The 23,567-nt window shown below is 56.2% G+C and overlaps 1 protein-coding gene across 1 annotated transcript in view; it reads left to right on the top strand.

Annotated features, from left to right (window-relative positions):
- Nucleotides 1–23,567, top strand: part of Kiaa1755 (KIAA1755 ortholog) — a 39,627-nt gene that overhangs the window by 5,748 nt on the left and 10,312 nt on the right. The window contains exons 2-10 of the mRNA XM_076849083.1: nucleotides 3,609–3,806; nucleotides 7,690–9,034; nucleotides 9,504–9,701; nucleotides 13,862–13,985; nucleotides 16,264–16,357; nucleotides 16,919–17,005; nucleotides 18,464–18,580; nucleotides 20,498–20,596; nucleotides 21,424–21,572. Coding sequence (XP_076705198.1) covers nucleotides 3,609–3,806; nucleotides 7,690–9,034; nucleotides 9,504–9,701; nucleotides 13,862–13,985; nucleotides 16,264–16,357; nucleotides 16,919–17,005; nucleotides 18,464–18,580; nucleotides 20,498–20,596; nucleotides 21,424–21,572 — 2,411 coding nt within the window. The remainder of the gene's footprint in view (nucleotides 1–3,608; nucleotides 3,807–7,689; nucleotides 9,035–9,503; nucleotides 9,702–13,861; nucleotides 13,986–16,263; nucleotides 16,358–16,918; nucleotides 17,006–18,463; nucleotides 18,581–20,497; nucleotides 20,597–21,423; nucleotides 21,573–23,567) is intronic.

Genomic DNA, 23,567 nt, shown 5'->3' with positions numbered 1-23,567 from the left:
GAACAATGGCCCCAAGTCAGAGCACGTGTCAGCGTCTGCTGGGACACAGGTGGGCTCCTTCTCTGGCCTGCAGTGCGGATGGGGGCAGGAGGGCGGCAGCAGCTTTGACTTAGCTCCCTGTTCAGCTTCTCTCCTGCCGGGAACAGTGAAGGGTCCTGCCAGGCTGCCTCTCTGGGAACTAATGGAAACAAGTCTATTAAGTTTCATGGAAATCATTTCGAGGGCTCCACGTCTCGCCGACGTGTTTGGGTTCCTGTGGCCCCGGGCTGGGCTGATTGGGATGGCGAGTGGCCAACGCTCCCCTTTCCCTGTGCACTTCCCTGACAGCCGATGAGCCCCTGGGGTTCAGGCCTGGAGCAGGTAGCGTGCTGGCCAAGAACACCGAGTCCTGGGAACTTGGAACGGGCTCCGCTTTGCTGGCTGCCCCTTAAATGGTTACAGTGTGTGGTGAGCAGAGCCAATTTGTCAAAGCCAGGGGCACTCAGTCTGCCAGGCTCGCTCTTCCAGAAGTAAACAGTTTCCTGAGGCGCGGTGGAGACAGGGAAAGACAGGGTGCTGGGCAGGCCACCCTTGGGGCTGGTGCCTCCAGGCAGAACAAACAGCTGGAGGCCCAGACACTGCCTCCGTCGTCCATCTGTCCGGGATGGCGCTGCTCCCTGTGTGCGTCAGCCAGAGAAGGTGAGTTGAGGGCCTGGCACAGTGGGTGCCTGGAGCCTGCTGTTGTCCCTGGGGTGACAGTGGTGGACTCAGAAGGAACTTGGACCTCAGCTTCGCCTGGCAGGCTGAATCAGCATCAATTACAATGAAAACATGAGCTGCAGCAGCCCCCGCTCTTTCCCAGAGAGCAGTTCCCATCAGGGCAGGGTGGGAAGCAGGATCCTCATTACACATGGGGAAACCGAGGCTCCAAGAGGGAGGAGAGTTTGGCCCGCTGTTTCCTAGTGGTTGAAGCACTGCAGTCAGCTACAGAGACGACCTCACTTATGTCTCTGGCCAGAACTTAACAACCAGGACCACGTGGTCAGACAATCCCTTCAGAGTTCTCTGATCTTCTGCAGACTTAGGAAGCCTTCCCCCGGCGATCAGATGTCTTTACTGCCTCCCTAACGTACTGCAGTCTGGCTTTGGGAGAAAGGAAGAGACTGGCCGAGCCTTTGAGAAGTGTCCAAAACAAGACAAACAGGCAGCCCAGCTCAATCTGCATGTGAGGAAAGAGGCCCAGAGAGGGTAGGGACCTACTCAAGGCTGCGCAGCGAGGTAGAAGCCAGGAGTGCCAAGGTCCCAGCCTAAACGATTGAGTGTGTGTGTTCACAGAGGGTGGATGCCGCCCTTGACTTCCCATCCTTCCCTGTGGTCCTCAGGGTTGCGTGGGGTGACAGATGTCAGGGTTTAACCTTGCTTGGTGAGGGTTGGGAGAGTGGGAAGAAGACAGGCTGTTCTGCCACACTGAAGACCCCTCTCTGCAGCTCTCAGGGCAGATAGCTCTTCCTGCACTTTGGCACTAAGTCCCTGACAACTGAGCGTCCCTGAGAGCCCCCTGCCATGTCAGTGCCACCTTCCTTCAGAATGGCTGCAACATTCTTTCATTCCCCCTTCTTCAAAGCCCCTCTTTTATTTCCTTGTATTTGGGGTCTTCGTTTATAGCAAGGGCCCCTCTCCTAAATAACCCTATGTTGGGTCTTTATTTCCATCTCCCTTTGCACCTGAGCAATGGGTGGACCAGAGCTTTTGGTCAGTCAGGGGCAACCAGAATGGCTTCCATTACACTATTTAAGAGTAGAAAATCGGGGCTGGGGATGTGGCTCAAGCGGTAGCGCGCTCGCCTGGCATGCGTGCGGCCCGGGTTCGATCCTCAGCACCACGTACAAAACAAAGATGTTGTGTCCGCTGATAACTAAAAAAAATAAATATTAAAATTCTCTCTCACTCTCTCTTTAAAAAAAAAAAAAAAAGAGTAGAAAATCGAAGCCCTTGGACCCTCTTGCTGCAGACAGTTGGTGGTCTCTGGCCTGTTTTACAGATGGAAAGAAATGTGGTTCAGGGAAGACTATTTTCCTGCTTCCAAATTTGCCGAGCACCTATTTTGTGCCAGGCCCTGGGTCAGGTGTGGAGGACCCAGGGGTGAATCGGAGCCAGCGTGCGCTGTGCTGGCTTTCTATTGCTGTTGTCACCAATGATCACACCTGCAGGAGTTTAGAACGGCACAACTTTATTAGCCCGCAGTCCTGCAGACCCCAAGTCTGACCTGGTCTTGATGGCCTAAAACCACGGTGTGGGCAGGGCTGCATTCCTTCCTAAAGGCTCTAGGGGAGAATTCCTTTGCTTGCTCTTTACAGCTTCTCAGAGCTGCCCACATTCCCTGGCTCTTCCTGCTTGTTCAACGCCAGCAACTTGGCATCTCTCTGACCTTTTTGCTTCCACAGTCACATTCCCTCTGTCTTCTGGACTATCCCCCTCCCCTTCCTTTTTTTTTTTTTTTTTTTTTTTTTTTTTAATTTTTGGTACTGGGTATTGAACCTAGGGGCGCTTTACCACTTGGACCTTTTTATTTTTCATTCGAATCTGTCTCACTAAGTTGCTGACACTGGCCTTGAACTTGCAATCCTCCTGCCTCAGCCTCCAGAGTCACTGAGCTTACAGGCATGTACCACCCCACCTGCCTCCTCTCCCCCTTTTGCAAACCCCTCTCAGTATCATGGGCCCACTTGAGACTCCAAGGAAATCTCTGGGTTTTCTGGCCGGATGATGGGCAACCTTCATTCCATCTGCGACCTTAATCCCCTTTTGCCTGTTAAGTGACCCAGTCACAGATCCCAGGGGTTAGGAGGTGGGCGTCTTTGAGGGCTACTCTGCCTACTCTTAGGGATCCAGAAATCATAGTGGGAACTGCTATGATAGGGACACAGAGGAGGGGACACCTGACCCTTCTGGGGTCAGGCAGGTACCAGGTCAGAGACGAGGGCTGACCTGAGCCTTAGAGAGTAAGGAGCTGGCCAGGTGAGGGGGCAATGGAAGAGGAAGGTGCTCAGGAGAAAGGAACAGCAAGGGCAAAGGCCTGGAGGAGACAAGAGAGTACCTGTGCCATCGTGGTGAGGCATGGAGAGGCTGGGCCTGCAGGGTGCCGGGTCGGGGAGCTGGACACGGGGGCTGCGTGCGTCCTGAAGGCAATGAGGAGCCCTTGAGGAACGCTGAGCAGGGGGCTGACACGTGGGAAATGTCACTCTGGGGCCTCAGTGGAGGTCGCTGAAGGGAGGAGGGCCCGAGGCCAGCATCCAAAGTGAGGTGATTCCCGGGAAGAGGTGGTGGATACCCAGCTCGGTCAGGGGCAGGGGACAGGCTGGTGGCAGGGGAGGGCAGCCCAACACGCGGGGTTCTAACCTCTTAGTCTGACGGGATGTTGGGACGTCCCTGGGCAGGGAGCGGGTGGAGGAGGAGCAGGTTTGGGAAGCTGTCCCTGAGTGGGGTGTGAGCCACGGGGAGGGGATAGGAGTGGCAGGCAGCATTAGCAGGGGTCTCAGTCATGGAGACCTGGGAGGTCACAGGAAGTGCCCACTGCCCTTGTCGTGGTTGCTTCCATTACTTTTCATCCTCTCCTTCTGTCCCCCCAGGACCCTCCGTCCCTAGATGCCGCCATCCAGCACGCCTTGGCTGGCCTCTATCCCCCTTTTGAGGCCACAGCTCCTACGGTCCTGGGTCAGGTGTTCCGGCTCCTGGACTCCGACTTCCGGGGAGACGGGTTGAGCTTCCTCTTGAATTTCCTGATCCCTGCCAAGCGCCTGTGTGAGCAAGTTCGCGAAGAAGCCTGTGTAAGTCGGGAGGGCGGTGGCGCCAGGGACAGTCTCTCCCAGAGGGCCAGGGGCTGGAGGGGAGCAGAAAAGCAGGTGGGCTGGGGGGTGTCTTGACTCATAGAAGAACTGAGGACGTGGATGGTTTTCCACATATCATTGCTTGTCAGCTCCCAAGTGGAGCAGGAGGGCACTTGGCCCTTATCCTCTGACATCTGGGAGTCAATTACAGTGCACTTCCACATCAGGAGGAACCACTGCAGAGAGGCTCTGGGGGGGATCCTGGTCCTTCGGAGCCTGCTGGGGCCTGGCATCCTGGCCATCACCAGGCTGCCTGGGCCACAGTGGGGCAGCTTCCATGGAGATTACAGAGAATGCCTCAGAGCTTTCCTGGAGTCCCTGAATTATTAGAGTGTGCACTTTCAACTGTGGAAACCCTCAAACATAGATCCCAGGGGGGCCTCTTCCATGGAAAAACAGAAAAAGAAAATTTAGGCAAAACTTATGGGCTACAAATGACAGAGTCCTCTCTCAGACCAGACCTGAGCTACCCTTGAAGACCCCTCAGTCTCCGCTTCTCTGCTTTCCAGCATCTTCTGAGGAGCTAGGTTTCCCCAAAGGTTGCAGCTCAGGGAAACTCTAGGCTTATCTCCTGCCTTGGAAAGGAAAATGAACTAACTCTTCCTCAGCAGCTGCACATAGAAAAAAAAATCTCAAGGAAGGATCTGATTGGCTGGATTTGGGTCACATGTCCATTCCTGAACCAATCACTGTGGCCAAAGGAATGGGGGGCATCAGGATTGATGAAGTCATATACCCACCTCCTTGGTCAGGGGATGAGACTGTTTTTAAAAAAGGGTGGGGAGTTCCTTGAGGTCCCTAAGAAGATCAAGCCCTCTGATGCCTATAGCATCACACCCGTCACTGGTTTGCCAGCCGCTTCCTGCCGTACTGTTATTTAATACCTGCTGCCTGAGACCCCAGGGTCAAGAACCTTTGTGGTTCTTGACCACCGTCCCCCACCCCTGACCACTCTTGCTCACTGCCTGTCAGGAACATAGCTCATGAGGAGCAAAGAATAAGGCTGGGGACTGTGTGTGTCGTTTAGGAACCAGGATGGAGATGGTTGGAACCAAAAAGAGAGAGAGATTATCCCTCCCAGCTGTGCCACACAGCACCTGGAAAATTTGGAACCCTCAGTGCACAGGAACTGGCCTTGTAGGAGGGAGGGTGTCTCTGGAGACATCAGGAGGCTTCCACTCTCCATGCTGACATTAGTTCATGGCGATCCTCCCCATCCTTCTCCCTGATAAGCTTCGCAACCGTCACTTCCTGTATTTGACCATTAAAACCATATCTGCACTGCGCCCTTCCTCGGCTCTTTCAGTGTCAAGGTCACAGCCTGTCCACATCTTTACTTTTTAATTGTAGGCAAATTTAATTTGATCACAATTACAGGCAAATTCTTGGCACCCCAGAGCAGGCAGGAGTGATGTGGGATCCGCAGGAGGTCTCTAGGGTCAGGTGCCCAAGGTCAAGTCCCAGCTCTATCACTGTGAACCTGGAAGAGCTGAAACTCAACTTCCTTGTGTGTAAGTGAGAACAATAATGCCGAGCAGCAGCACCATGCTTCACTGGGAGAGTCCAATGGGACCAGCAGAGCTGTCACCTCGGTGGTGCTTTGCCTTTTGCAAAACACAGCTGGACTCCTCTGTCTTGTTTAATGAGAAGGCGAGAAGTGCATGCTGTGAGGCACGGGAGGCTGCAGGAAAGGGGTTGCGCAATCACAGACTCCCCCAAGTTGGCCCAGGCAGTGCTGCTGCCAAGATCTGGGTTATTACCTCGGGGCACAAACACGGTCAGCTCTCACCGTTGCCCCAATTTATAGTTCCAGGAAACTCCGGGTCTTTTGCACCCATGTCCAAATTGTGCAAAATTGTCTGGGATTTACTTCATCCACGGGATTCAGAATCTTTTCCAAATGTCAGGTGGAGAAAGACCTGTTGTCCATCCAGGGGACATTGTTACTGTTGTCCCCACTGAGCATCTCTGTTGAACACTGGTTGGCACAGATGGGTAGAGAAGGGGGCTTGGCTGGGAGGGGATTGTCCAGGTCAGGTCTGATCCAGGCCTTATCTGCCTATTCAGAGAATTCTCCTCTTATAGAAAAAAAAAATTATTAAATGGTTTGCCTCACCTAGCCATGTCCTTACTCGCTAATGGGAAATTAAATAATAAACAAACAAATAATGAGCATTGGACCCCAGAATGACTTTTGGGTCAGAATGAAAATGCTGAATGTCTTTTTCAAGGTCATCTGGTAAATAAGTGGCGCGGTCAGATCTCCTGTCTTCTCATTCAGTACTGTTCCCGCTTCTCTCTGCCGTTGTTCTACTTAAAAACTGAAGGATGACATAAAACAGCAAATGACTTTTTATTCTGATTGAAAATTGCCACACTTTTTTTTTAAAGGATAAGTGTTGTCGAAAGGACAGGGAAGGAGCCATGTGCAGTGGCTTGAGAGGCTGAGACAGGAGGTTCATGAGTTTGAAGCCAGCCTCAGCAACTTAGCAAGGCGCTAAGCAACTCAGTGAGACCCTGACTCTAAATAAAATACAAAAAAAAAAATAAATAAATAAAATAGGGCTGGGGATGGGGCTCAGTGGTAGAACGCTTGCCTACCACATGTGAGGCACTGAGTTCCATCCTCAACACTGCATTCAGAATTAATAAATAAAATAAGGCATGCTGTCCATCTACAACTACAAAAAATTTTTAAAAAAATAGGAAATTAATATTTAGGGAACATTTGCATATTACATATTAAGTATTGTGTTGGCTTTGTTTTTAATGTTTTTATAAGTGCGCTGTAGTGATATATAATATTGGGGAACCTTTTGACAGAATCATACATGCATGGAATATAATTTGCACCATTTTGGTCCCTAGGACCTCCTCTTCTCTCCCCTCTCCCTCCCTCTGTTTCCCTTCCTCTACTCCACTGGTCTTCCTTCCTTCTTTGTTTTGTAAATTGACACTTTAAAGATATATGAAAATGTGGAATTCATCGTGGTATATTTATAGAGCATAATTTGGTCAATTTCATTTCACAGTTTCCCCCCTTTTCCTGTCCCTCCTCTCTCCCCCTCAATCCCTTTCCTCCCTCTCAATCCTCTTCCTCTACTCTATGGATCTCCCTTTTATTTTTAGAAAAACAACATCCCACCCACCCACCCACCCATCTGCACTTTTCTTTCTTTCTTTCTTTCTCTCCCTCTCTCTTTTTTGCTCTAGCTTCTGCATATGAGAGAAGCATTTGATCCTTGATTTTTGGAGCCTGACTTATTTCACTTAGCATGATGTTCTCCAGTTCCACCCACTGGCCAGCAAAAGTGTATTGACTTTCCTAAATCATAAATATATATATTTCATAACTTTAAAAATCATTCCTATTTGCAGATGGGGAAATCAAGGCTCAGATAAGTTAAATAGTTTGCACAAATTAGTGATTCATACCTTCAAACCCACGTCTCTCTGACTTTACAGCCCCGTCCTAGGGCTTGAGCTGGATGGGGAGCAGCACTGTGTAGATGGGGAGGAAAGGGTACGTGAGTCAGGTAAGAAGATTTCACGGAAAAAACACTTTGCAAATCGTGCCTGGCTCTCAGCGTTTGTCCCTTGGTGCGGTGGTCTAGAAAGTGTTTTCAAGTCAGGGTCAGTGAGGCAGAGTCGACCCTCGCACAGCCCTGAGAGCCAGGGCCCTTCAGTGCGGCACCTGGGTACCTCTCTTCCCGTCTCCATCCCCAACCTGTTCCGGATTCATCTGGAGAGGGCCGGAAGCGGATCCAGGGCTGAGGATTCTGGGGTCCTGATTCTGTGACGTCCTCCCCCCCCCCCCCCGCAGGCCTCCTACTCCCACTGCCTCTTCCTGCACGAGGGCTGGCCGCTCTGTCTACGGGACGAGGTCGTGGTCCACTTGGCTCCGCTCAATCCCCTCTTGCTGCGCCAGGGTGACTTCTACCTCCAAGTCGAGCCCCAGGAGGAGCAGTCCGTCTGCATGATGATCAAACACCTCTCCCTGGACCTCCGCACGGTGGACAAGAAGCCCGTTCCCGGGTCATCCTACCCCATGATTTTCACCCAAGAGTGGCTGGAGGCCATCAACAGTGACTTTGAGGGAAGTCCCTTACACAACTGCCTGGTGGCTTCCGAGAATGGGATTTCCCCTGTGCCTTGGACTAAGATCGCCAGCCCAGAGTTTGTGGATGACAGACCCCGAGCTGTGGGCGTCCCCTCCCCAGCCTGGGGCTCCCTGCAGTTAGAGGCACTGGATCTGAGCACCCCCCAAGAGCTGCGCCAGGCCAGCTCCCCAGGCAGCCAGATGCTTCTTGTCCCGAGTTTGGCCAAGAGCAGGGGCAGGACGTCTGGGGACAAGTATCCAGGCCTCATCAAAGTGGAGCAAGCCAGGCCTGCGGAGGTGGCCCTCAGGATGGACAACATGGACAGCCAGGGCTTGGCAGGAGACTACGTGGCTCTTCTGGACCCTTCCCAGGAGAGCAGAGGAGGGTCTCCCACTAAGGAGCTGGGGACACCTAGTGGCTGTACTTTGGGGGCACTGGAGGAACTATCTAGAACTGAGGAAATTCCTCTGTCCGAAGGAATACTGTCCCTCTCTGAGTCCAGTCGGGGCCCTTCCTTGGGAAAATGGGCTTGTGCGAAGCCAGCAAGCCCCGAGGAGGAACCCTGTGTTTGGGGCTCCAGGAGGAAGATCAAGAGCAAATCTCCTGCCCACGACTCCGACCCACAGCCCCGGGGACCCTGCCTTAATGTCCTCGGGGAGCCACTAGACTGTGACTCTGGCTTCAGGACAGGTGTCTCGGAACAGATGGCTGCTTCCAAGGTGCAGGGACCTCTGGGAAACCCAGAGACCATGGTCCAGCCTAGCCCCGGACCAAGGCAAACGTCCTCTCCCCACTTGTCCCCAGCTGCCTCTGCTGCCCCAGCCTCTGATACAAAGATGGACAAGACCAAGCAAGAAAGCGGGAGACATCCCCAGCCCACGACGCGCTCCAGCCGGAACACCTCCTCCTCCAGGTCTCCCACTCCCGGACTCAAAGTCTCCTTCTTGAAAGGGCACAGGCGATCCCCGGTGCCCGCGGAGAAAGCCTCGCTCCAGCAGGACGGGCCTTGGAGAGCCCTGTGCTCACTCTACCCTCCTAAACCCTCCCGAGCCAAGTCCCCAGGGAAAGGTAAGGTGCCCCCATGCTCCACTGGACAGGGAATTATCATCTGGGTACTCTGAGACCGGGGTACAGGGTGGTTCTGGTTGTGAGGGGCAGGGACCACTGGGCTGGCTTTGCTTCAGAGGTTTAGTGTAGCATGCTAGGGCTGGAAGGCTCATGGGCCTGGGATTCACTTGCCCGAGGAGTTCACATCCTAACTTTGCCCCGCACTGGCTCTGTGACCTCGGCTAGGTACTCAACCTCTCTGAGTTCAGGTCTCCCTCTCTGTGGGATGGGGATCTCACCTACTTGATAGAGGTGCTTTCCTAGTCCAAAGAGATACTAGAAATAAGGCACTTAGCACAGGGCCTGGCATGTAGTAGGTCAATACGCGTAAGCTCTATTGTCCATTCCAGGGTAGAAGACAAAACATTTTCGCCTCAGAAAAATCCATCTTCGGCTTCACATCCTTTACTTTGTTATTGCTTTTCCCCAGATGGAAGAACTCACACCAAAACATCTGGCCCTCCCGCTGACTCAGACCCACAGACTGGGGGAGAGGCTGGCTTCTCGGAACCTTCTGAAGGCCACCCAGGAAGAGGCCCCAGCCTGCAGGAAGAGTCCCCTGGGCCTGTGCCCAGGACTGGAGCCCTGGGTGTCGAGGTTTTCCACTCCAGGATAGCATGCCTGCCAGGTCCCGGGGGCCAGTGGGGAAGTGGAGGGAGACGGGAGGGAGCTGGAAGTCCCAGAGCATCCTGAGACACGGGTGGGTGGAGAGGAGGTTGGGAAAGCCCAGGAGGCCAGTGTTCTAGCCCCAGCCTCCCTGGGCCTGCTTCCTCACCTTTCCAGTGAGGATTGGGTTAGATGAAAGCAATTCCTAGGTATCTATCCTCTAGCCATCTACCCACCTGCCCATCCATTTGAATCTCAGTGAGGTGGCTAAGGTAGAGCTGGGTTCCCTAGAAGTGCAGCCCAAGACAAAGATGAGCAAGCTGTGGTCTGACCCCCACAGGGAGCTCTGGAGCCTGAATGACAGTCATTAACTGCAGGCTGATCCTGGATCAGTAGTCATTAACTGCAGGCTGGTCCTGGATCTGTCAGTCATTAACTGCAGGCTGATCCTGGATCTGTCAGTCATTAACTGCAGGCTGATCCTGGATCTGTCATCATTAACTGCAGGCTGATCCTGAATCTGTAGTCATTAACTACAGGCTGATCCTAGATCTGTCAGTCATTAACTGCAGGCTGATCCTGGATCTGTAGTCATTAATTGCAGGCTGATCCTGGATCTGTCATCATTAACTGCATGCTGATCCTGGGTAGAGATGCAGGGTAAGCCAGTGATCTAGTTCAGCGAAGGGCAATTCTTGAGAAGGAGGCACCTATAAGCCATTAATTGCCAATACTTCCAGCCTCTGGGGGATAAGTGCTTTGCCTACCGAAGGGTTTTGGGTGAGGCATTAACAATATCCAATACTGAAAGTATTATCATTTCTGTTTAATATTTGTGCAGTAAATATGAACTGAGTCTCTGGGCTTAGCACTGGGGATTTATTAGGGAACAAGTCTGATGTGCTCTCTGTCCTCAGGAAACTTATATTCTAGTGGTAGAGAAATTCAACAGCTTATTAAAACCTGATGTTAGAGAATTAGAACCATGAGGAGTCCAGCCCCTGTGGAGCACAGATGGGGCCCTGGCTCAGGCTTCTGCTGGGACAAGTTAAGTGATATAAAATGCAGTTGTACAGTGTGAGTGGGCAGTGAGCAGGTGAAGTGGTGGAACAGCGTTCCAAACAGAGGGAACAGCGTGTGCCAAGGTCTAGGGACATCCGAGACCTCAGTGCTTTGGGGAACTGACTCTCCTGCAATTCTATTTTCCTTCAGAGATTTCCACATCTCTGCAGGACCCTGGGCACCACCTGTTGGTTCACAGCTCCTGGAGGACACCGTCTGTCCTCTGGTCACTTTGATTGGAACTTTTGTTGCTTGTTCCCATGTGAACTGCCCACGGGGATCCCACCGTTCTCCGGGGCTGCCTTGTTCCAAGGGCTCGGCTTTTGTTCATGGAGGGTTAGGGTTAGGGTTAGGAGGACTTGGTTTCAGTTCCAACTCTATCGTCAGCTCCTTGTGTAACCTTGGAGAAGTAGCTTGCCTTCTCTGGGCCTCAGAAAGAACCTGGCTCCTTGTCACTTTTGCTACATTACCTGTGTTGTAATTCTTGGGGACTGCCGCACACGCAGCTGGGTCCCAAGTGCCTGGCACACAGTACGTGCTCAGAAGGGACATGAGGATGAGTGAACAGCACCCATGTGGATGCTCCCTCTGCTCCCGCCTTTGACTGCCCCTGGCCTCCTCTTCTCCAGGGATCCCGTCCTTGTTCCCCCCAGTGACAACTCCCATGGCCATCCCCCATCACTAACTGCCCCCTCCCTGCTTTCAACGTTGAGATTCCTACTCTACTGACTCACCCATGGCCCCAATCTTAATTACCTCCTGCTCCCCAAACTTCAACCTATCCTCCCAGCCGCCTTCTCACTGTGTCCCCCCAGTGGCCAACGTGTCCTCGGTTGCTCCCTCCCGGCTTAGACGCCCTGCTTGTCCTTATAATGGCTTCCTCTCGATGGCTCCCAACTCCCTTGCCTTTCTCTGTCCCCTTCACTCTTACCTGGAGAAGCCCCGGAAACTCTCCACCTGCTACCCTTACCACTGGACAAAGCTGGGAAATTCACGCCACTTGGTGGGTGGGCCACACGGACCCTCCTCCACCCTGGGTCCTGAGTGACCTGTCACCGTCCTGAGCCAGTGACTTCTCTCCTCTGACCATCAGTGCCCCACCCCCACCCCATTGCACTTTCAGCTGGTGACCTTCCTTCGCGTCTCACTGAGCTACCGGAGTCCCCTGCCCACCACATCCAGGCCTCAGACGCAGCAAACCCCTGGGGACTGTCCTCTGTGTTCTGAGGCCGACCCCCTGGGGCACTGCTCCTCTTTCCCTACTCCAGACACCCTTCCACCACCTCACCTGGTCACCCTCCCGCCTCCGTTGCCACCAGCACCAGAACACCCGGAGCCCTGCCCGGTTACCAGGACCCCCCCAGGCCCCAACATCGTCACTGTCCCCTCTTTCTCTCACATGGGAACTCCACCCAGGGGTGGCCGTGCTCCTGTCTCTGCACCCTCTCTCCTCTCCACTCACTCTAGCAGGAGTCCTTCCCCACCCCGACACTGAGGCAGGTTTCGTCAAGGTCACCGGTGACTTCTCGTTCCTAATGCCAAAGAGAGTGAAGGGGTCCCCAAGCTTGGCCTCGCCCTGTTTTGGACCTTTTGGTCTCCATCATTTCAGCCCTGGGGTGCTCTGTTTAAGAATCCAATTACCCTAGTTTCCCGCGTGAATGCTCCAAGTCGCTTGCGCATTCCATTATCTGCCATCTCTCCCCCACCCTCGGCACAGACCGCTGCTAAAAGGTACAACAGGTTTCCAGTGGCTGTGGGTAGCCCCCTGCCCACCCCTGTCCCAACCTGCCCTTCCCATTTCCATCTGAGATGCAGAAACCAGGGTGGATATCACAGCTTCGGTATAGGGTTCTGAGGTGACCGTGATGGCATTTCCGGCACCAGTTGTCTGGCCAGGGCAACATTTGGGGCAAAGGGGTCTTCCTGGGCCCAGTCAAAAGCAAATCACGGGGGACAGCTGCTTGTCATTCTATTCAACTCAGGCAGCACTGGCTGTGTGCAGAGCCCTGTGTCAGGCAGGGTTTGATGGGAAGCAAGTCATGTGAACTAGTCTCGATCGCTGGGTTCCACGGCAGAACATGCCAGGTGCTCGGACGCTTCGCTACTCAAAGTGTGGCCCAGGGACCAGCAACCTGGGCCTCACCGTGGAGCTTGGAGGAGATGCAGAGTCAGGCTGAGTGATGGTCTGAGTTCTAGCAAGAGCCCCAGGCAGCTGGGGTTTGGAGAGCACTGTGCTAACCCTGCCTTCACTGGCCCCAGGCTTGGAGGGTGTGAGCCCGCGTGGTGCTGAGCACCGGGAAGCAGCAGAGAGCTGGACCCTGAGCACTCCCTGCGCGGCTCAGTCTCGCGGGATGTGACAGGAGCCTGTGTTTGCTGTGAGAACCCAGGGAGGGGGACAAGCTTATATGGAGGGCAGGGAACAGGGACAGATGAGCCATTCTGAGCCAGAGGCCACGAGGGGAGACATCGTGCATCAATTTGCTTGGACTGACAGGACACAGCGCCACGTGGTGACTTAGCAGATATTCCTTTCCTCACTGTCCTGGAGGCTGTGTCCTCGTTGGCCTCATGACTCCCACAGGAAGAGTGAGGCACCCGGCCCAGATCCCCGGGCAGGACCCAGCCTGCCGAGGTCCCAGGGCTGACAGCCTGGCTGGAGGAGGGCACAGGGACGCTGCTCACAGCCCAGCTGCCTCTCGGGGATCCCTGGTGCCACGGTCTCTCAGGAACTGTCTCACTTGATCCTCAAAATAACCTCATCAGCTCGGTGTTGGTCTCATGGAAACAGATGAAACTGAGGCTGAGAGATGCAGGAACTCGCCCCAGGACACGCAGAGTCTGTGCCGGGCCAGGACGGGAGCCCCTGTCCCTGTGACTCCAGAGCCCAGGGTCCCCTGTACGCAGGGTGGTCCCAGGGGCGTGAGCCACGCCCTCTGTGGAGAGGGGTTCAGAGAAGGCCGCTCTCAGGAAGTGACTTTTAGGCTGGGTCTTTGGTGGGTGAGGGGTCCCCAGCTCACAGAAGGAGGAGAGAAAGGGCATTCCAGGCAGGGGACCGGCATGGAGGCCACAGAGGGGTCCCACAGGCAAGGGCTCTGCTCAGGTGTGTCCTCTGTCCTCCAGGCAGTCGAGACAGGAGGGGGCGGCCCCTGCTTCTGGTGTCCACCGCAGAGGCCGCCTGGGAGGCACCGTGGTGCTCGGCCCCCGAGGTCACCCGGCTGCTCTCCTACCTGTGCGGCGTCCCCAGGTAAGGGCCGGCCGCCTGACCACTCCACCTCCACCCTCTCTACCCCGCCAGGGAGACTCCCAAGGTGGGCGGGGGGAGGGATGGACAGGTGACCTTCCAGAACAGGGTGTAGAAAACAGAGGGACGTTGACGGTCCCTGGTGTTTGAACTTGAGGACCACTGGCCTCAGACCCCCCTGATGGGCTGTGAAAACAGATTGCTGGCCCCACCTCCCAGTTCAGGGGGTCTGGGGTGGGGGGCCTGGGTCACCTGGTCACAGCTGCTGCTGGGCCAGCCACTGTGGTCGTGTGGGGGAGGGGCGCGGAGAGCTACTTTCAATTAGCAAATCAGAAAAGGTTTCCTGAGGAGGTGGTCATTGAACTGGCATCCAAAGATGAGTATCTGATGAAAATGTGAAGGGGTGGACGAGGGAGGGAGGAGGGAGGGAATTAAAGCATGAATGTGAGGTGGGGGCCCAGGCTGGTCTCCAACCCCTTCCTCTCACTGATACCCCGCCACCCCCTGTCCTCAGACTTCATGTCGGCCTGGCTGGGAAGAGCCATGTCCTCCCCTCTGAGACCAGCCCGCGGCCAGGGCAGCCTTAGAGCGGAGCCTTGGGACTGTGCACAGACCCCCCACCCCACCTGGAGGTTCACTGCAGCAGGGGGGTAGGGTGCAGGGACCCGGGGCACCCTTGGGGACCTTCTTTCTCGCAGGGACTCAGTACTGCCACCTGCCGGCCACTGAGGCTTTTCTCCCTCTGGCCCCAGGTGGGAGGGTTTTCTAAAGGAGGGGCTGGGACCCAGCTGAGAAGTGGCCAGTGTGTGACCTTGGGGAGGCACCTTCTCCTCTCTGAGGCTCTCCTGACAGAAGGAGATGTCCGGTGGGTTCTGAGGACCAAGGGGTCCCAGTGTCAGGGGAGGGAATCATGCCATGGGGACTTCTCGGTCCCTTGCACAGCTGGCCTTTCCATGTGGGCTCTGAACAAACATTGGCGGGACACCTGCTCAGGGCCCGGCTTTGTGCTGCATGGTGCCGGGGACCTGAGGAGTCTCCCAGCAGGCCCTGTCCTCGGGGGCCCTCCAGGCTCGGGGCAGAGACGGGTCTGGAAATGAGTCACTGTTCCAGCAGGGGCCTAGCCAGAGACGGGCAAGGTGCGGGACGGGAGGTCAGGGACCTGGTTCCGCCTCCCAGAGACTCTCCTCACTGTCCACTGCTTTGCCTCCTGAGCCTCGGTTTCCCCTTTTAGGACAGTAACAATGGCAAAGTTTTGTAAAAAAAAGAATGACATCTCTCCTGTGGTGCACAGTCGCTGGGTGCATGACATCAGTGACGCCACCTGTCCCCACGAAGCCCCCTCTAGCTGGTACCATTACTATTCAATTGACTCAGAGAGGTACAGGAACCCGCCCAGGTGACCAGATACTAAAGGCAGTGCCCCAGCTCAGCACCCACACGGGCCACCTCTGGTTTCGTCTGTGAGCTGGAGGACTGGAAGAGTTGAGGCCGTAGGGTTATGATCATCGGAGTGACCAAGGGCACTTGCAATCACCCAGACCCACCTGTACCTGCTGCCAACTGTCTCGGGGGCCAGGGGAGGAGGTGGGATGAGGAATCCTTATTTTAACAAATGCGGACACTCAGGCCAGCCTGGGAAGTCCTGGTGTAAATGACGGAGCGTAGCCCCTGTCGGCTCAGCCCAGGGGGGCGTTGGCCATGAGGAACAGATTCCAATTTGAAACGTCTGGTCTGATGAGCAAAGGTATCCGTCTGAGTCTCCGCCTCACCGCTCTTTGTAAGAACTGTTCAAAGGAGAGAATGTCTTTCTCCAAAGGCCCCGGGGCATTTGCCCTCTCATCTCGCTGGGCAGAGATATGGCACATGATCTCCATCTAGACCATCATTGCCCAGAGAAATCGGGTCACTCACTGGCCTCCACCAACCAGAAGCCAACCCCTGGGGGAGTGGGATTCTTGAATTAAATGAGGGTTTTGCCCCCAGAAAAGGTCACCCTTACAGGTGACCCGCTCCAACTTTATAAGTGACTGTCTTTAGGACTATTGGGCCTTGGGAGAGGATGCATGGGGCAGTACGGGGGCCTGCGGCGGAGGCAGTGGCTCTCCTGGAAGAGAATGGGGGGGCTTCCAGCAGGGAGACGTGGGGCTTGGCCCTGCAGGGTGGGCCATTCACCACTGAGTCAAGACTCCCAGCAGCCAGTTTCTGTGGCCTTCCATTTGGTCTTGCCACCTGGAGACCCCCGGGCTGCCCAGCGAGACGTCATACTGTTTTCCAACCACAGGCCCGAAGATAAAGCCAAGGGGCTGGTGGTCGTGGTCGATGCCAGGAATCAGCCCCCACAGCCTGATCTGGTCAGCGCCCTGCAGGCCACCCAGGTGAATACAGACAGAGCGCCCCAGCCCTGCCAGCCTTGGGGTCACCCGGGGCCTCTGACATGCTTGGAGCATGCGGCAGGCTCAGGGTTGGAACCAGGCACTGCTCACAGCCCGGGGCCAGTGAGCTTTAAGTCAAAAGGACTTCACTGGTTCCTGTAGCTGGACAACCCAGGAGTCCAACCCAGCTCGGTAGGTCTCCATACAAGGGCTCCCACACTGTCACCAGACCATCCCTTCTCTCCACATGCTCAGGCCTGAGCCCTCCTTTATAGACGGGCAGACTGAGGCGGGTGGGGCAGGGCACCCAGGAAGGCCTGCAGCCCAGCCTGGGCCTGCTGCTGTCCGCCTGGAGCGCTTCCTCCCTCCAGACAGCACACAGTCACTCCCCCCCTGGCCATGTGGGACGCATTTGCCTGCGTCTTCCCAGGGCGGGAGAGGCCATGGAGGGATGGAGGGACGGGAGGCTGAGGGGAGGCTGAGGGGAGGCTGAGTGAGGGGAGGCTGAGGGGAGGCTGAGGGGAGGCTCGGGCAGAGCAGCCCTGAAGCAGTTCTCATTGACAGGCTCTGGCCCCGGCCCCGCTCCGCAGCCTGCTCTTCCTGGGGGAGAAGGGGGATGCTCTCCAGCTACAGGCCTTACCTGACATCCAGGTGAGCAGGAAGCCGCTCGGGCCGTTCAGGGAGGGGGTTGTTGGGCTGGAGCTGAGTGGGGGTAGAGAAGATGGAGAATTGCAGAGTGGACAGGTCGGGCCTTGAAATGATCTAGTGTAGGGGAAGAAGGGCGAGGCCTGGGGCTGCCCCTCTCCAGGCTGCCTCTGGGGCAGACGTCACCAAACCATCACTGGATCATTCCCTCTGGCTACCCCAGCAACTCCTGGTGGACACTGCCATGAGACGGGGAGTCGCACGTGGCATGGAACCTACTTGAAGTTTCGCCTAGTCAGGCCACCAGCAAACCAGACAGAGCAGCATCTCCTGACCCGAGGCCAGGGCCTCATCCACGCTTAACCACTGAGTCACATCCCCAGCCCTTTTAAATATTTTATTTAGAAATAGGGTCTCACTGAGTTGCTTAACTGCCTCACTAAGTCGCTGAGGCTTTGAACTCGCGATCCTCCTGCCTCAGCCTCCTGAGCCACTGGGATTACAGGTGTGCACCACTGCACCTGGCTCTGCCTGCACTTTCCCTAATTAACACAGCTGGAGTTGACTGGGAACGTGGCAGAGAGCCCTGAGCTCCCTTTAATTAGTGCTGTGCCCCAGCCTCTGCCCCACTTCAGAAACGGTTCAAAAGGCCCCTGCTTCCTGATCAGTAGAGGCACAGCGTGAGCTGGAGGCTGTGCTCCTCAGCCCAGGATGCGCCTGGATTGTGGAGGTTGGTTTCTCAGCAACAACCCCTGTGCTGAGGAGCCGCCTACCTGGTGGGAAGTGGCCTGGTGTCAGGTCAGGGACCCAGGCAGGACAAATCTCTTAGGGATCTCGTCAAAACCTAGGCTCTGAGTGGGGCCTGGGGTCCTCCGTCTCTAGTGTGCTCCAAGGTGCTGCTGGCCAGGGAGGGAAGATGGGCCCTCAACCCTGCAGACTCCCCCCCACCCCAGGCCTGGGTATCTAGAGCTATCCCCAGGATAAGCCTGAAACTTCAATGCCTGGGAGAAGCAGTCACCTTGTCCCTTCTCCAGATCTTTGGGGACACTGTTAGGCTTTGGTGGCTTTTCTCATCAGGCTTGGCAGGTCACGAGAGAACAATGCAAGGATTCTAGGGAAGGCTTATCACAGGACCAGCTGCAATCAGTTTGTGGGATTGCCCCCCAAAAGCTGGGAAAGACCAAGCTCAGATGGAACAAATGCTGCGATTGATTAGTGATGTCTGCTCGGGCGCAGGCCAGCGACCGGGGGTCCCAGTGCTGTGGAGCGCTGTCTTAACCCGGGTCTGGTTCTGGATCATGATTGATCAGAGCTTCCAGAGAGATGGGGTGCCCAGAGAGCAACTCTGCACTTTCCCTCTGGAAGACGAACTGGTGCCGGGGCAGGGATCTAGGCGGGACCTTTTCAAAGTCTGTCCCCACAGTGAACCCCCTGGTCCTCCTGACTCCCTTCTTCTGTCTGCAGATGGAGGTGCTGACCTCACTGAAGGCCCTCAGCCACCACGTGGACCCCAGTCAGCTGCCAGCAGCCCTGGAAGGCCCCTTCCCCTACTGTCACAGCGAGTGGGTGCAATTCTTCCAGGTGGCTACCATTACAGCCTTTAGCCCTGTCCCTCCTTCTCTTCTCTCCTTCACAACCCTGCCCCACGGAGCCACCAACCCTGTCAGTTCAAACGGATGTTTACCTCGAAGATGGAGAGTGGAATGAGTAAGGGCTCGGCAGGGCCAGCTTGCCTGAGTTCCGAATCAGCTCTGGCTGTGTGACTTTGGGTAGGTTACTTACCTTCTCTGAGCTTTGGTTTCCATCAGCAAAAAATGCAAGGGGAAACAATAGTACCTCTTCATGGGGTTTCTGTGTGAACTGGATTAATGTGAGTAAAGGGCTTAGGCGAGTGTCTGTCACATGCTGAGAGCTAGGTGTTAGCTCAAAACAAATGACAGGTGTCTGTTCGGCAGACCTACACAGGTCTGTTGGGGGGTGGGCGGAGGCGCTCCCTCCTGTATGAGGAAAGAAATAAGGGAACGGCCAGTTCTCGGCTCCTTCCTGCAAGCCACCATCCCTCCCAGCACATCCCTGCAAGGCGGCCTTTCATGCCCAATTTAACACCAGGTGGAGGGGTTCCCCAGGACAGCCCCGGTCCTCCGCTCAGAACATGGAGAAGCCAGTGCCCACAAACCCTGCCACCGCCCAGGGCCTTCCCGCCCGGCACGCTCCACCTCAGCCTGTTCCCACCAGGGCCACGTTCCTCTCTGGTGGGAGCTGCCCTGTGCACTCTGGTGTGTTTAGTGGCCCTGCGGTGAGTGTGGCCTCTCCCTACAATTAATGGCACTCAAAAGTGTCCCCAGGCATTGCTGGGTCTCCCTGGGGTCAGGTCGCCCTCTCTCCCAGTGAGAACCCCGAGGATTTATCTGCTGTTCGCTCAGGAGCAGCCTCTTCAAAGTCACGTCTGGTTTGGAGCGGGCAGTGGGTGGCCCCGCACACCCTGGAGTCCCCACCGCGGGCTCGCGGGCTCGGCCAGCTGCGGGATGAGCATCCTGGGGGAAAACATTGTCCCTGCAGTGAACTCGCACGGGCTGTTTCCTTGTCGTTACTCCCTGAGCCGCGCTGAGAAGCGGCTGTTTCCAGAGGGTTCCAGTGTGTGGGAGATCCTAGGTGACTCGGGCGATTTAAGCACACAGAAGAGTGTGCACCGATTATGTGCCACCACCATGCCACCTTCCATAAGGACTCCTGCCTGGACCCCCCACAGATCCCCAGCGGTGGCTGTGCATTCCGATTCCAGGTGATACGTGCCGAGGAACCTCCCTCCCTACTCATCCCCAGGTCCCCAGTTCCCTTTTCGGGGGGCTTTTGAATTTACGCTTCAGCAGTCAGACCTTTCCTCTAAATGAACTCTGACCCGGAGACCCAGAATACAACATCGATGACGATGTCCAGTAGGCTCTATTCTAAGTGGCTTCCCAAGTGAGTCCATCCAGTCCTCACTCGACCCTACAAAGCAGGAACTCCTGTGGCCCTCATTTCAACAGAGGAGAAAGAGAAGGCCCAGAGAGGTTAAGTAACTTGCCCAAGGTCTCACAGCTAGGAGTGGCAAAGCTGGGCTGAAGTGGGACCAAGGCAAGGACGTCCCCTGATCCTGTCCTCCTACTTCCCGCCTCCCCCTCCCCACAAGGCTCTGGGAACACCTCTTTCTTTCTCTTCCTTCCCCTCCCTCTCTCATTCCCAACACCAGGGGTTCCCAGAGTGCCCCCCAGCTCCCAGGCCAGCAGCAGTGGCATGGCCCGGGGACTGTCTGCAAGTCCCTCCTGCTCTGCCCGAGGGACCTCAGCAGGAAGCTCAGCGCAGGTCCTGGAGGCCCATTTCACCCTCCTTCCAGATGATTCTGAGGCATCTGAAGCTCGGGAACTGCTGCCTAACGCCCCGGGTCCTCCTGGGTGGCGGGGGGCGTCCTCCCGCCTGGCCCAGGCTGACAGCCCCTCCCTGGCCTCTGTCCTGCAGAAGATGGACCCTTTCCTTGCTGACCTGCGCCAGGCCTCGGCTCTGCTACGGGCTTCCATCGAGGCGTTGGAGAAGGGGGACCCCCCTGGGGGGGTGCAGGTGAGCCTGGAGCAGAGCCACAGCACCCCCAGACTCCACGGACCCCGGGCTCAGTGAAGGGGACATCGACCCTGTCTTGTTCATTCACTCGATGAGTGTTTGCTGGGCTCCCGGGATGTGTTCCACACTGGGGGGGGGGGGCCTCAGCCTGGGCCAGCAGACTCCCCTCTGCCCTGGTGGGGCTCATGCTGCGGGGCAGAGGTGGTCATTCCAAATATAAACAAAGAAACAGACCAGTAGTTGCCAATTGTGCCAAACTACCCTGAAGACCGAGAACTGAGGAGGGAGGGCCTCTCTGAGAAGTGCATTTAAATTGAGGCCTGAAATTCAAGGAGTCTGCTTTGGAGGGAGACCTTGCTCCAGGCAGAGAACCAACACGTGCAAAGTCCCTGGGGCAGGGTGCTGTTTGGGGCGTGCAGGAAGCTGGAGTCACTGTGGAGCTGAGTGAATCGAAGGGAAGGAGAAGAGAAGCTCTGGAGGATCCTGTAGGTCCGGCAGAGGGCTGGACCCACACACTGGGCTGGGACTCCATCTTGAGCCGGCAGAGAGTCACCCAGGAGCTTTGATAGGGGATGACCAGCTGCACTTTCCCATCCTTGTAACTGCCCTGGGGAACTGGCTGTAGGGGGACCAGCAGAGGCTGGAATGGGTGTCCCAAAGAGAGGATGGTGGGAGTTGCCATGGTGATGAGAGGGGCGTGGCTTGAGGGGCTGAGACTTTGTGGAGGAGCCCAGATGCCTCACTAGGGAAGAGGGGCTTGATCTGGGGTCGGGGGCTGTGGAGGGAGAGTGGGGACGGGGCCTCAGGACACCTCCCTCTGCTAGCAGGACGCTGCCAGGTGCCTGAGCAAGTCCAAGGAGCTGATGGAGGCGGTGCTGAAGGACCCGGGCCTGCTGGGCCTGCAGCGGGAAGGGGGAGCCACCCTGGCCGGGCTGCAGCGCGAGGCCAGCAGACTGGACTCCAACCCTGACGTCAGGTACGGACGCCCAGGCCCTCCCCCTCCCCGAGCTGGGACTCAGAGGAGCCAGGCCCCACGGGAGCCCAGGATCAGGCCTTCCAGGGGTCTGGTTTGGCCGGAGGCCCCTCACAGGCCCCCTTTCCTCCGTGGCCCCCAGGGGGACCTCGCCGCCCTGTCTCTGCTCACCCCCATGGACCAAGCCCTTTTCTGGCCCAGACACTGGGCTGAGCCCCTCCAAAGCCCACCTCATTTATTCCTGGCAAGAACCCTGTGAGGCCCACGGCAGCCTCATCTGGGGATGGTGACCGAGGCTCAGCCAAGCGAATTAGCAGCCAGCCATGGCCCCCTGGGGACCCAGAGCCAGGACGGGCCCTGCCCTCCCAGCCAGCTGCCCGGCACGGCCCAAGAATCTCATGGCCATCAGGGGTCTCGGAGCCTTGGGATAAATGACAGACACCCCAGGAAAGCACCGGCTTTCTTCAGTTTACAGAGAGGGGAAAAGTCTGTCCAGTTTAGACGGGGCCTCCCGAATCTGAACATCAGAAATAAATCCAAAATGCTCCAAAATCTGAAGCATCTTGAGCGCAAGTGGAAAATTCCACATGACGAAACTTTGTTTCATGGGCAAAACTATTTAAAATGTTTTATAAAACTGCCTTCTAGCTACATGGAAGGTGTGGATTTCGTGTTTAGACCCAGGTCCCCTCCTCCAGGGTAGCTCAAAATGTATAGGCAAACATTATAGAAAGTTTCAAAAGAATCTGAAACGCTTCGGTCCCAGGAGAAGGGACATTCAAACTGTAATTACATTGCTCAGTTTTTCTCTATTAGGACACAACTACTTATATGCTGAAGTCAAGTGAAAAGTTGGCATAAGCTTTTAGGAACAATTTGTTTATTGAACCAGCACCTCGGTAGCATTAAGGGATTACAAACATGAACTCATTTAATTCCCACTGCTGAGGTAGAGCCCAGTAACATCCTTGTGACAGCCGAGGAGCCTGAGGCACAGAGAGGTTAAGTAACTAACCCAAGGTCAGACAGCTGGGAGGTGGTGGGGCCAGGACTTGAACACAGCCTGACCTCAGAACCTCATGGCACTGAGGGGCTCCCATGGACTCAGGGCATGTTTAGGCAGATGGGAGGGCTGGCAGCAGTCGGTCCTGGCGCCAGGTGTAGGGGCACCTCCCTGCCCCTCGCAAGGCCCAGTGGGGCTGGCGCCGTCTTTCCCAGCATGCCCCTGCCACACCTATGCAGCTGGGCCCTCCTGTCCACCTCTGGTCTCTGCAGACCCCTGGCTGCGGGCAGCCCCACCAGGGGGCGCTGTGGCCCTGCGCGAGGCGCTGCAGCCCCGCCTCCTCCCTCCTGCGGCTCCGGGTTGGCGTTTACAGTCCCCTAAGCTCCTGTCACCCCTGGGCCTCCAAGGTGGCCACCTGGGGGGCTGCAGTCAGGTGTGGGGCCCCGCAAAGCAGAGCTCCCTCCTGCAAAGCAGGCTCCCTACTGTCTTCCTCCTTCCTCCTAAAGACGGACAGATGCTCCAGGGCAGAGGGGAGCGGCTGGGATTTGAGATTCCTCCTGCACCCAGGGTCGCCATGCCCGGAACCCCATCCCGCCCTCCGTTCAGGTCTCCGGCCATGTTTAAAAAGCCCCTGCAGAAGCAGCCCTGGCCTGTTTTCGGTTCAGATGCCATGAGAGTCCCTGCCCTCTCTGGACCCCTGTGTTCCCCTCTGAGAAGGTGCTGGGGCTCCCGTGCGCCCCATGCCGGGGCACATCACGGTGCCAACACCTGTCACGGGCTTCATGTGCCTGAGGGCGGTTCTCTCTGTGGCTCTCCAGAGGCTCCCGAGGAGCTTTAGAAAGCACCCCACGTTCCGGCTTCACCCAGAGACCAACTTCATTGGCCTGGGGTGCAACGTGGGCTGTGAGATTTCTCGAAGCTCCTGGGGCAGGCTCTGGATTGTAGCCAGCATGGAGAACCCAGGCTTTCTACCCTCGAGTCCTCACAGCCACACC

Source organism: Callospermophilus lateralis, chromosome 3 (genome assembly GCF_048772815.1).
Source record: "Callospermophilus lateralis isolate mCalLat2 chromosome 3, mCalLat2.hap1, whole genome shotgun sequence".
Lineage (NCBI taxonomy): Eukaryota > Metazoa > Chordata > Mammalia > Rodentia > Sciuridae > Callospermophilus > Callospermophilus lateralis.
The sequence above is the reverse complement of the archived record's forward strand: the minus strand, read 5'-3'. Positions and strand labels throughout refer to the sequence as shown.